The sequence below is a fragment of the Entelurus aequoreus genome, linkage group LG26 (assembly GCF_033978785.1).
Source record: "Entelurus aequoreus isolate RoL-2023_Sb linkage group LG26, RoL_Eaeq_v1.1, whole genome shotgun sequence".
Taxonomy (NCBI): domain Eukaryota; kingdom Metazoa; phylum Chordata; class Actinopteri; order Syngnathiformes; family Syngnathidae; genus Entelurus; species Entelurus aequoreus.
This window is the reverse complement of record NC_084756.1, coordinates 40206487-40218654: the sequence shown is the minus strand read 5'-3', so window position 1 is coordinate 40218654 and position 12168 is coordinate 40206487. Positions and strand designations below refer to the sequence as shown.

Sequence of the window (12168 nt, the reverse complement as noted above, 5' to 3'; positions counted from 1 at the left end):
CAAACACATTTCGGGAGATCATCCGCACCGTAACACAACATAAACACAACAGAACAAATACCCAGAACCCCTTGCAGCACTAACTCTTCTGGGACGCTACAATATACACCCCCGCTACCACCAAACCCCTCTCGCCTCCCATCTCCCGAATTTGGAGGTCTCAAGTTTGGCAAGTATGGTGCAGGGGTACAAAACTCGTTTTCACTGAGGGCCACATTGCAGATGTTGCTGCTCTCAGAGGGCTGCTTGTAACAGTGAGTAATATATAAATATACATGTATAAGGAGTCACTTAATGATAATATTATACAATTGCATATGCATTTGATTATTATATGGTATGGTATGGTATGCTCTTTATTGTTGTTGCACAAGTACAACACAATTTCATTTTCACCACAAACCTGTTCAAGATTAGACAAACATTGTACAAGGTAAAGAACGGGAACGGTAATGGGTCACCACTTTCGGCGCCCTGTAGAAGGTGGGAACGAGGTAGACGCTGGGGGAGGATTAGTAAATCTCAGACTGGACTTCTATGGGGTAAAGGGCATATACTGCGGCCGAGAAAAAAACTTGATAACCGATAAGAACATAGGACACAGAGGACTGTGGAAAAACTAGTGAGCATCCTGGATGATGCCAGTCACCCTCTGCATACCGTTATCAGTAGCCAGAGGAGCCTGTTCAGTGCTAGACTGCTTCATCCCAAGTGCAGGACTAATAGACTAAAAAACTCCTTTGTCCCACACGCCATTAGACTGTACAACTCCTCTCTGGGAGGGAGGGGGGGTACTAGAATGACGGGGGATGCAAAACAATAACAGTGTAATACGTTTTCATAACATGGTCACTAATGCCTAGTTTCTCTTGTTATATTCTTATTTTAATGTTATATTTGTATTCTCATTGATGCTTTTTGTTTTTATTCTATTGTAATATTTTTCTATTTTGTTTTCATTTATACCCCCATTATTTACTTTTTTAAATTCGATCTCAATTCTGTACACTGCTGCTGGAATTTTAATTTTCCTGAGGGAACTCTCCTGAAGGAATCAATAAAGTACTATCTATCTATCTATCTATCTATATATATGTTGAAAGAAAGCACAAGACTTGCAACAGGAGGGGAGGGGGCAGGCATCCAGCCTGAAACCGCCAGCCACTAAGGGTGCTGCTTCGTTTTCCGTCATTCCGCTTGGAATGAAACGGTGCAAAAGGCGTGGGGTGGTGGTGGGGGTGTGTGTGTGTGCAATAAGTAGCCATGGTCCATGGTGTGTGTGTGTGTGTGTTAAGTCTGTAGGCCTGGAGTCGCTCTGCAGGCGCTGGCAAAGGAACAGAGTTGATCTTTCCAAGTGTTGTACCCATTTAATTTTTTATGTTCTCTGTAGACAGGCAGCTCTGTAGAATTTAGTGGGTTTTTTTGTTGTTTTTTTCCAGCAAATTACTATAAATGGAAAGACAGTAACACTCTTTTTTTAAACATTAAAATTCTGGCGACTGAGCGGACATATTTTTTACTGTAATATATATGGTTGTTGTTGATTTTATAGTGAATTATTGTAAGTAAGTAGAAAAACAGTACCACTGTTTTTTGTTTTTTTTTAACGGTAAAATGATTTCCAGGTTTTCACGGGCCACATCTGGCCAACCAGGCCTTGAGTTTGACACCTGCGCTCTAGTGTCTATATCTTTCAATTTTAGCTTCCTGCATTAAATTTAAGCTTTAGTTGTTGGTTTGAGATGTGTGTATCCCTTAAGTCAGTGGTTCCCAACCACCGGGCCGCTGCCCGGTACCGTTCCGTGGACCGATTGGTACCGGGCCGCACAAGAAATAAAAAAAATTAAATCAACATAAAAAACACAATATATACATTATATATAAATATAGATCAATACAGTCTGCAGGGATAAATAATAAATGATAAATGGGTTATACTTGTATAGCGCTTTTCTACCACGGACCGGTACCGGGCCGCACAAGAAATAAAAAAATAAATAAAAAAATGCTTTTTAAATTAAATCAACATAAAAAACACAATATATACATTATATATCAATATAGATCAATACAGTCTGCAGGGATAAATAATAAATGATAAATGGGTTATACTTGTATAGCGCTTTTCTACCTTCAAGGTACTCAAAGCGCTTTGACACTATTTCCACATTCACCCATTCACACACACATTCACACACTGATGGCGGGAGCTGCCATGCAAGGCGCTAACCAGCAGCCATCAGGAGCAAGGGTGAAGTGTCTTGCCCAAGGAAAACAACGGACGTGACTAGGATGGTAGAAGGTGGGGATTGAACCCCAGTAACCAGCAACCCTCTGATTGCTGGCACGGCCAATCTACCAACTTCGCCACGCCGCCCCAGTCCGTAAGCACACATGATTGTATTTCTTTATGACAAAAAAACCCCCGGTCCGTGGGACACATTTTCAAGCGGTCCGCAGCTACAAAAAGGTTGGGGACCACTGCCTTAAGTGACAAGCTAAGACACTTCTCAGGACATTGAATCGGTCTCTACTGGACTGTTCAGTTTGTCTTAGAAGACTTTTCACCCCTCATCCGAGTGGGCTTCATCAGTTCATGTTCACAGACTTAGATACAACATCTCTAGTCTGAGAGGACGGTGCAGGTTCCAAAGTATTTATCCTCTGAAAGTGGGGGGCATGCCCAGACAAGGATAATTTCGCTCTTTAGTACAGTAAAACGACAAAGTAAAGTTACGATACAAAGAAGAGAGACCAACAGTCGTTAGGAAGGCATCACCCTCGTTAGCAAGCCCTTCAGTTGTAACAAGAGCTGAGGGCCCACTTAACAAACACAAAAGCATTTCTCTTGTTTATTACTTGTTAGAGGCTAATTTATTCCATCTCTAAGGAATGTATGAGAGGACAGCATGAACGCCAACAGGATTAATATCGAATAAGAGGCGAAACATCTTCAAAGCCAAATTGAACAGTCGAGTTGCAATTGATTCAATGCCCTGAGAATACAATTGGATCGGGACACCCCTAAAAACAGTAAAGTGAATGAGAATATCCACACTCAAAGACACAACCAACCCTAAAACAGGGATCTTGTCACATCCATCCATCCATTTTCTACCGCTTGTCCTTTTCAGGGTCGCAGGGGGTGCTATAGCCTATCTCAGCTGCATTCGGGCTTAAGGCGGGGTACACCCTGGACAATTCACCACCTCATCACAGGGCCAACACAGATAGACAGACAACATTCACACTCACATTCACACACTAGGGACAATCTAGAGTTGCCAATCAACCTATCCAATGTTATTTTAATGGTTCAAAATATTTTTAACCTTAACCCTGTTTTCATGTTAATTTCAAATGTTTTCATATATCGATACACTATAATTTTTTTTAGCCTAACAGAGTTGCACCAGAGCGAAAAAGTCCTCAGGGAGTTAAGAATATAGAAAAATATATGGCTGCATATTTTTCAAATGCTGTAAAATGTTTTTGATTAGTAATTTTCAATAGAGCTGTCAAAATTAACAAATTAACTTAACAAAAAATGATTGCATTAATCATGTACATTATTTATTGTAGTTATTTTACCTTAACCGCCATAAGGTCAGTGATCAGATCAATGCATACGTCAGTACAAAAATGAGTGAGGAGACGGACTGGTGTGCTGGCGAGCAACTTTCACTCCGAAATACAGCCTGAAAGAACTTTAGATAAACCTGTTACCAAGTTTTGTGCAAATAAATGACATGCATTCCAGTAAAACATTTAAAAACGTTCCTGGATGATATTCTGACTGTCAGAGTTTGTAGTTGACGAACCCCAAGATGCAGAGATGATGGCAGGCATTGAACGAGAAAACATGATTTAATTCAGATACTATAGCAAAAAACAAACAAAAGGGAACAAACAAAAAGCGCGCACAAGGCGGAGAACAAACTAGGCTATAAACTAAAATAGCACAAAGGCTAACTGTGGACAATAAACAAAAACACTTACTGTGACACGAAGGAACTATGACTAAAGCGGAGTGGACCAAAGTAGACGGAGCTACAACGACAAATAGGTAGAAGCTACAGGTAGAAGTGACAATGATCCACCACCGACTGGAGGGCAGGACAGGTTTAAATAGCAGCTGGCTGATTGGCACCAGGTGTGGCCACGTGCCAATCAGCCACAGCTGAGGGGACAAAGCACTCAGGGACATAATCAGGAAATGAAGACAAAATAAAAGCACTGACAGGAAACTAAGACAAATGCAGAGGAAAAACTAAAACATAGCCAAACTGTCAGGGGCAAGCCTGACACTGACTATAAAATTACATTTGTGTACAAATAAGTGGGTCTTTTTTAAATACATTTTTAATTTTGCGAACAAGTAATCACATGTGATTAATAATGAATAATCCAAATTCCAAAATGTGATTAATCTGATTTTAAAATATATTCATTTGACAGTTCAGGCATGATTTTAACCGAGTCCTTTAGCATTTATTATATGGATGATAACTTATTTTATACTTATTTAAAAAAATAAAACAACTGATGTATATAGATCAAATGGGCATTCAAAGGTTTAAAAAAATGTTAGCTATTTTTATTTAGGACTAAAGTTTGGGATTTGGATATTTGAGCAAACAAAAAAAAAAGAAAAAGATATGAATCTAAAAATGTTATACCGTATTTTTCGGACAATAAGTCACAGTTTTTTTCATAGTTTGGCAGGGGGTGCGATTTATACTCAGGAGCGACTTATGTGTGAAATTATTAACACATTACCGTAAAATATCAAATAATATTATTTAGCTCATTTACGTAAGAGACTAGACGTATAAGATTTCATGGGATTTAGCGATTAGGAGTGACAGATTGTTTGGTAAACGTATAGCATGTTCTATATGTTATAGTTATTTGAATGACTCTTACCATAATATGTTACGTTAACATACCAGACATGTTCTCAGTTGGTTATTTATGCGTCATATAACGTACACTTATTCAGCCTGTTGTTCACTATTCTTTATTTATTTTCAAATAGCCTTTCAAATGTCTATTCTTGGTGTTGGATTTTGTCAAATCAATTTCCCCAAAAAATGCGACTTATACTCCAGTGCGACTTATATATGTTTTTTTCCTTCTTTATTATGCATTTTCGGCCGGTGCGACTTATACTCCGGAGCGATTTATACTCCGAAAAATACGGTATTCACTCTTAACTCACTGAGGAATTTTTCGTCCTGGTGCTACGCTTTGCTATTACAGTAAATTGTGTATGCCCCAGAGGGTAAAAAAGACACAAAAGCAGAAGAAGTTGAATTGCGTTGTCAAATTTGACAAATATATACAGTAACTGAATGCATCTTTAAGGCAAAAAGAGCAAGACACATGAACAAGAATCATATGTTTAGGCCAGCATACTGTATGTGTATTATGTGTGAATATATGAGTATATGTGACAACCAAACCTGAAGAGAATGTGAATGCCAACCCCGAATGGAAGATTTTGCTATCATCAGGGCTAAAACCTAATCATACTCTAAACTATAACTTATCCTTTACTGTTTTTTAGGGGTGTCCCGATCCAATTTTGATGCCCAATATCGGTCCGATATCAGACAAAAAACAAACAAACAGGTATCGGATGATATCAGTTTGCATTTAAAATGTCCGATATGAACTTCTGTTCTCTAAAAACCACACAAGGTTGGACTTTTTATATATTTTAGTCAGGTCAATTACAAAAGGTAAACATTATGTAGCGGTACAGGGGAGAAGAAGACGGCACTGAGGCAGGGACGTTGTTTAGTCTTTGGCGTATTTATTATCAATAGGAAATGACGTGTGTAGTTAAACAAAATACTTTGTGTGAGACTGTGATGCGTCTAATTGGAGAGTGTTACCGACAAGTGTTGAAGGTGCGTGTTGAGAGGAATGCGGAAGTACGAAGAGGGCGAGGCTGGCTTGGAAGTCCGCGGGCAGGCAAGAGGTCAAGGGCAGGAGAGAGGCGTCAGGGTCCGTGGGCAGGCGAGAGGTCGAGACCCGGGGAAGTAGCAAGAGGTCCAGGGGAAGTCTGGGTAGACAAGATGCACAGCGGCATGCGCTCGAGCCGTAACACATTAGGGGTGTAAAAAAGAATCGGTACAAATTGATAACCGATTAGAACTGTAGAGATATGAATACATCGCTTGGCGATCCTGTGGATCGATCTATATATAGTATGGCTCGGTCGATGTCCAGTTGGAAAATCATGAATCGGTTGCTTGTAGATCTACTACAAAATATGGCCGCGCTAATCTTCCCAGATTTCTGTGATGAGGTAATACCAGAGTACTGCTCTCGTTTGTGACTGACAGCAACAGGGCAACATGTCAGTCAGCACCGAAAGAGTTTACAAACAATGCTCCCACAAATATTTCATCTAAAGTGTGGTTAACGTTTGGATTTTTCCAAAAAAAGACTGGTCAGTTGGATCAAAGTATGGCCATTTGTAATGTTTGGAAAACAGCGATAAAGTAGTGGCAGCACGACTAATCTGAGCACACACCTGTTGTGGCGAGATGAAGACACCCAGGCCAGCGATGAGGGAGTTAGACTTAGACTTAGACTAACTTTATTGATCTAGTGATGTTAATGCAGTGGTTCTTAACCTGGGTTAAGAACCCTAGGGGTTTGAACCCTAGGGGTTCGGTGAGTCGGCCTCAGGAGTTCGGCGGAGGTCAAAACACACCCGACTCATCGTATAAATAGAAACTTCTCCCTATCGGCGTATTACGGATACGGCAACAGCTGACTGGTTTGCAGGTGTGTAATTTGTTTGGAGTTTATGCACTGTGTTGGTTTTGTTGTTTGAACAAGGTGATGTTCATGCACGGTTCATTTTATGCACCAGTAAAAAAACATGGTAACATGGAACATATTCACCATTAATTAGTTGCTTATTAACATGCAAATTAGTAACATATTGGCTCTTAACTAGTCATTATTAAGTACTTATTAATGCCTTATTCGGCATGGCCTTATTATAACCCTAACCCTCTAACCCTGACCCTAACCCTCTAACCCTAACCCTAACCAAATAATTCTAAATTAAGTCTTTATTACTTAGAATATGTTCCCCTAGTGTCCAAATAACTCTAAATTAAGTCTTTGTTACTTAGAATATGTTCCCCATACTAAAGTGTTACCAAAAACATATAACTTTGTCTTGAATTTGAAAAAAAAAAAAACATTTTATTTTTCACTAAAGAATTGTTCGGTGAATGCGCATATGAAACTGGTCTGGTTCGGTACCTCCAACAAGGTTAAGAACCACTGTGTTAATGCTAGCAGAGCTACCAACTGACAAGACAACAACACTTAGCCACAACTCTTTGAGGTAATCACAGCATCTACCACACTGTTCATTAGGGATGTATACCAATTACCGGTTTATTTTAGTACTGCTTTCTAATTGGGTCGGTCCTTCTGGACCGAGAAGACTCTGGACGAATGATACTGCTACCGCTATTTATTTTTATCCAGCTGATCATCGTAATTATGACATACAGGAGCAGCGTGCAGGTAGGAGTCTATTTTAATTCTTCAAGGCAAGACAACAAATACAAAAACTCAAACACTAGTCAAGTGTGGAGCTAAAAAAAACAAGATATTCGCCAGGGGCGAACAGCGAGAAAGTCTTAAACTAGGAAAAATACACAAGCGTGGTGAAAACAAGAACTAACGTAAACGTCGCGAAGAGCGAGCACTGACCCAGCAACTTGTTCTGGGTGTCTGAAAAATATAAAAGGGAGTGATTAACCAAAACAGCTGGTGGGAACACCAATTACTAAACAAGGACAGGTGTGGAGAATTAGTGACCATGGAAACCAAAAGTAAACGGAAGGAAAGAGAGTCGAGCACGGAAACAGACTAACATAGGAAAAAACCCCACAAAACATAAATCAAGCCATGACCCGTTGCCGGGTCATGACAGCACACCCTTAGTAAACATGGTAGGCTAGATGAAACTGGAACTAGCAGTTATACAACAGCTAAGCACACAATAGCTCACAAGCTAGACATACGTAATAATTAAAAAATATAGTTAAACTCCACTTTTGTATGTAAAAAACAAATATAATATAATTATAGTTAATATTACACATACAAAATCTGTAAGGCTGAAGCGTTTTAGAAAGTATCTAGAATCAAACGTGTTCACATTATTTAATTAACTGCATCAATGAATTAGTGTGGCCACTCTGCGTCGCCAAAAAACAAATTACCACTCCACTTCAACATAATGACAGCAAAGGTCTATCATAAAGTTAGTTTTTTTCATACCTATCATGGTTCTCTGAGTAATTTGACCTGATAAAGCCTACAAAAATCATACAAGTAAGTACTATGATTTGTGCAAATATTGTATCGGATTAGTATCGGTACTAGCCAATAATCAAGGTTCCCTTATCTCATGGGTGTCCAAACTTTTTCCACTAAGGGCCGCACACTGAAAAAATCAAAGCAAGCGGGGGCCATTTTGATATTTTTTATTTTAAAAACCAATACAATATATGTGTAAAAAATATACATTTAGGCCTCCACTCAGGCTTGATCCCGGGGACCCCAAAGGGTTTGGGTCAAAAAAATATAAAAAATGTGTCATTATTCAGTATCATTATTTTTTATTATTATTCACGTTTTAAATCTCTAGATCAACATTAGGTCTATCTGTCAATATATAAAGTTTTTAAAGATTTAAGTTGTACGCTCTTTTTGTCAAAGAAAACCCTGTTTTTTTATGGAAATACACAAAATATGCAATATTTTCACCCAATAAAATTTTTAAGTGGAATATTTGAGATTATATAATAATTGGAGCCTTAAAAAGGTCAATAACTAATAACACCATTGATTTTAATTCCTCATTATTTTTTGAGTAATGACACTTAAAAACAAATCACACTAAAATTATTGGGGATCCAAAAGGGTCCTACTCAATAAAGTGTTGAAAAATAAAGTATACATTTTTTTACTGTTTACTTTTAACACAATAATTTCGAGATCAACTTCAGATCTATCTGTCAATTATAGGTTTTTATTGTTGTTTATGTTTTTTGTTTGTTCGTTTTAGGCCCTTCTTTAAAAAAATAAAAACACTCTTTTTTACATGGCAAACACAAAATATGGAACATTTTCCCCAAAAAATTTTTTGTTTGTTCGTTTTAGGCCCTTCTTTAAAAAACTTTGTTTTTTAAATGGCATCCAAAAAATATGCAACATTTTCCCCCCGAAATATCTCAAACTGGAATATTTAATGTGACGTAATTGGAGCCTTGAATAGGTCAATAATTCATAATGACATTGATTTTGATTCATTATTATTTTTTAAAGAAAGAAACAGCCTGCATAGCAGCTTTGTGTTATTAGAGTAAACAGTGCACATTTTTTTTGTTACATTTCACCTGTTTTACTCTTTTATACCACGTTTTATGTTATTCATTTTTTAAAATCGTATTTTTAAAATGTGCCGCGGGGCCGTTAAAAAAATGACCTGCGGGCCGCAAATGGCCCCCGGGCCACACTTTGGACACCCCTGCCTTATCTGTATCGTATCGGAAGGTAAAAAGTCAGGGCACCCTCACTCCTTTTAGGGGAACAATTAATTTGGTTATAAACCCTTTGTGTAAAATAGTTATTTATGGGAGTGTTTTAGTTGAGTTGAAAAAAAGCTCCACCATGTGGTGTATTTATCAGAAAAATAATAGCACAGGCAACACCGTATGGGAACATTTTTCCACCCTTTAGTCTACAGCGGTTCAGGAATAGATTTACCCTGACTTAAACAATACAGTACACACAGTATGTGAAACATTTCATACTCCTTTCACTTGTCATAGCTGAACTACCTTCTATGTTGCTGAGCCACCAATCAAGCAGCTGTGACACCTGCCACAGCCGTCCCGGATTACCCGGCGCTCCAGGTGATTCAGGACCTCCAGGCAACAACGGACTTCCTGGCCTAAGTGGAGTCCGAGGACAGCCAGGCTACCCAGGTCGTCAAGGGCATCCCGGTCATAACGGGCTAAAAGGTAAAAGCCAAAATGTATTGCTGTATGTCAAAGTTAATGCGACAATAATGCGTTAACTATAAGTTCCTTCCGCGCGATTAACGTGCATGCGTCCTGACTCCATTTTGACCCTCGGTTTATTCCGTAGCGTGGGGTAATGTAATGGCCTACAATTAGTGTTGAGCCACCAGCTCGGAAGTAGTGATCGGAAATGCACAAAGAAAGGGGGACATTATGGAAATCCCATGTCCAAAATCATGGCAAGTTGTTCTCCCGACAAGACAAGACTATTTGATTTTGGATTGCTGTGAGACGGCATCACTGCAGCAACTGCCTGCTGGCGCGTTTTGTTCTAACATGCCAGAGGCGGTTCGCCTTGGAGACCTGCTGCGGTTGCCTGCTGGCGCGCTTTGCTGCTTGCAGAGGTGGAGCTTCAGTTACGCATTTGGATTACAGTTCAGTGCATTGAAAACATAACATGTAAATTGTTGCACTAACTGCTTTAGTAAGATGTAATAACAACTCAGCATGAAAAAAGACGGTAGAGAGAAGTTCTAGAGTAATTTTATGTCGTCAAAATACTTATTTTTATAACAATCACACACTTCTGGCTTCACAATAATTGCGCTATACCTCACATCCGGTCTAACTAATCACAAAAGGAAAAATCGTCTTACATTATGATCATGCTTTGTCAAATATATTTTGTAATGTAATCTGTGATATTTCTACCTAAATAAAAAATGATACATTTAAATGAAGTGTATATTAAAAAAAAACTAACTAATCTGATTGATTTTACAGAATGTTTAGCAGCCTGAGTATTACATTTTATTAATAAATAGAGAAGGCTAAAACATTCTCATGCAGAGATATATGCATACCATTAACTTGTACAACATGTAATGTGCCGAATATCAGAAGCATTTATTCAGGTAGAAATATCACAGATTACATGACCAAACATCCTTGACAATCAAATCATGATCGTAACAATACACATTTTGTGTTATTAATGCGTGAAACTTGTACCTAAACATGGTGTAGCTCCTCCTCTGAATGCAAGTGCTCCTACAGCAGGAATACAAATTGTGTATTCCTAGGAAATACAAAATGTGGCAAGACACCAACACACTGCAGGTAAAAGTTTTTATCATCATTAAAAGCTTGTTTATGTTTAAAAAACATTTCATTAAAACTTATTGTCAACACATGGTATTAAAAACTTGAAAATGATCCGTCTAGGGCAGTGATGTACACCCTGTGAAATTTTTTAAAATTCAAGTACCCCCTAATCAGAGCAAAGCATTTTTGGTTGAAACTAAGAGATAAAGAAGTAAAATACAGCACTATGTCATCAGTTTCTGATTTATTAAATTGTATAACAGTGCAAAATATTGCTCATTTGTAGTGGTCTTTCTTGAACTATTTGGAAAAAAAGGTATAAAAATAACTTAAAACTTGTTGAAAAATAAACAAGTGATTCAATTATAAATAAAGATTTCTACACATAGAAGTAATCATCAACTTAAAGTGCCCTCTTTGGGGATTGTAATAGAGATCCATCTGGATTCATGAACTTAATTCTAAACATTTCTTCACAAAAAAAGAAATCTTTAACATCAATATTTATGGAACATGTCCACAAAAAATCTAGCTGTCAACACTGAATATTGCATTGTTGCATTTCTTTTCACAGTTCTTTTTGACAGACATTTAAAAAAAATCTCACGTACCCCTTGGCATACCTTCAAGTACCCCCATGGGTACGCGTACCCCCAGAGAACCACTGGTCTAGGGTACATTTGTTAATGATGAAAATGATATCTATCTCTGATTATCACAATTGATTTTGAGTGAACTGTGAACAATGTGATTGACCGCGATAAATATTTTAATGGTTTGACAACCCTAGATTTGTTACACACAAACCTTTAGTAGATCATACCCAAACTGTTCTAAGAAGAATGATTGTGCTTATAGGTGAACCTGGTCCTAAGGGTGGAATTGGAAGCCCAGGACGAACCACGAATGGCGATCAAGGACCACCTGGACCTGCAGGTAGGTGACACTCCCATTTAACAGTTTTAGCATAAAATCTTACTGCACTTTTTTTATT

The 12168-nt window shown here is 38.2% G+C and overlaps 1 protein-coding gene across 1 annotated transcript in view; it reads left to right on the top strand.

Moving 5' to 3' along the window:
* LOC133643340 (collagen alpha-1(XXI) chain-like) overlaps positions 1–12168 on the top strand; it is a 53341-nt gene that overhangs the window by 40060 nt on the left and 1113 nt on the right. Inside the window, exons 23-24 of the mRNA XM_062037827.1 lie at positions 9879–10070; positions 12033–12110. Of these exons, the coding sequence (XP_061893811.1) occupies positions 9879–10070; positions 12033–12110 (270 nt within the window). The remainder of the gene's footprint in view (positions 1–9878; positions 10071–12032; positions 12111–12168) is intronic.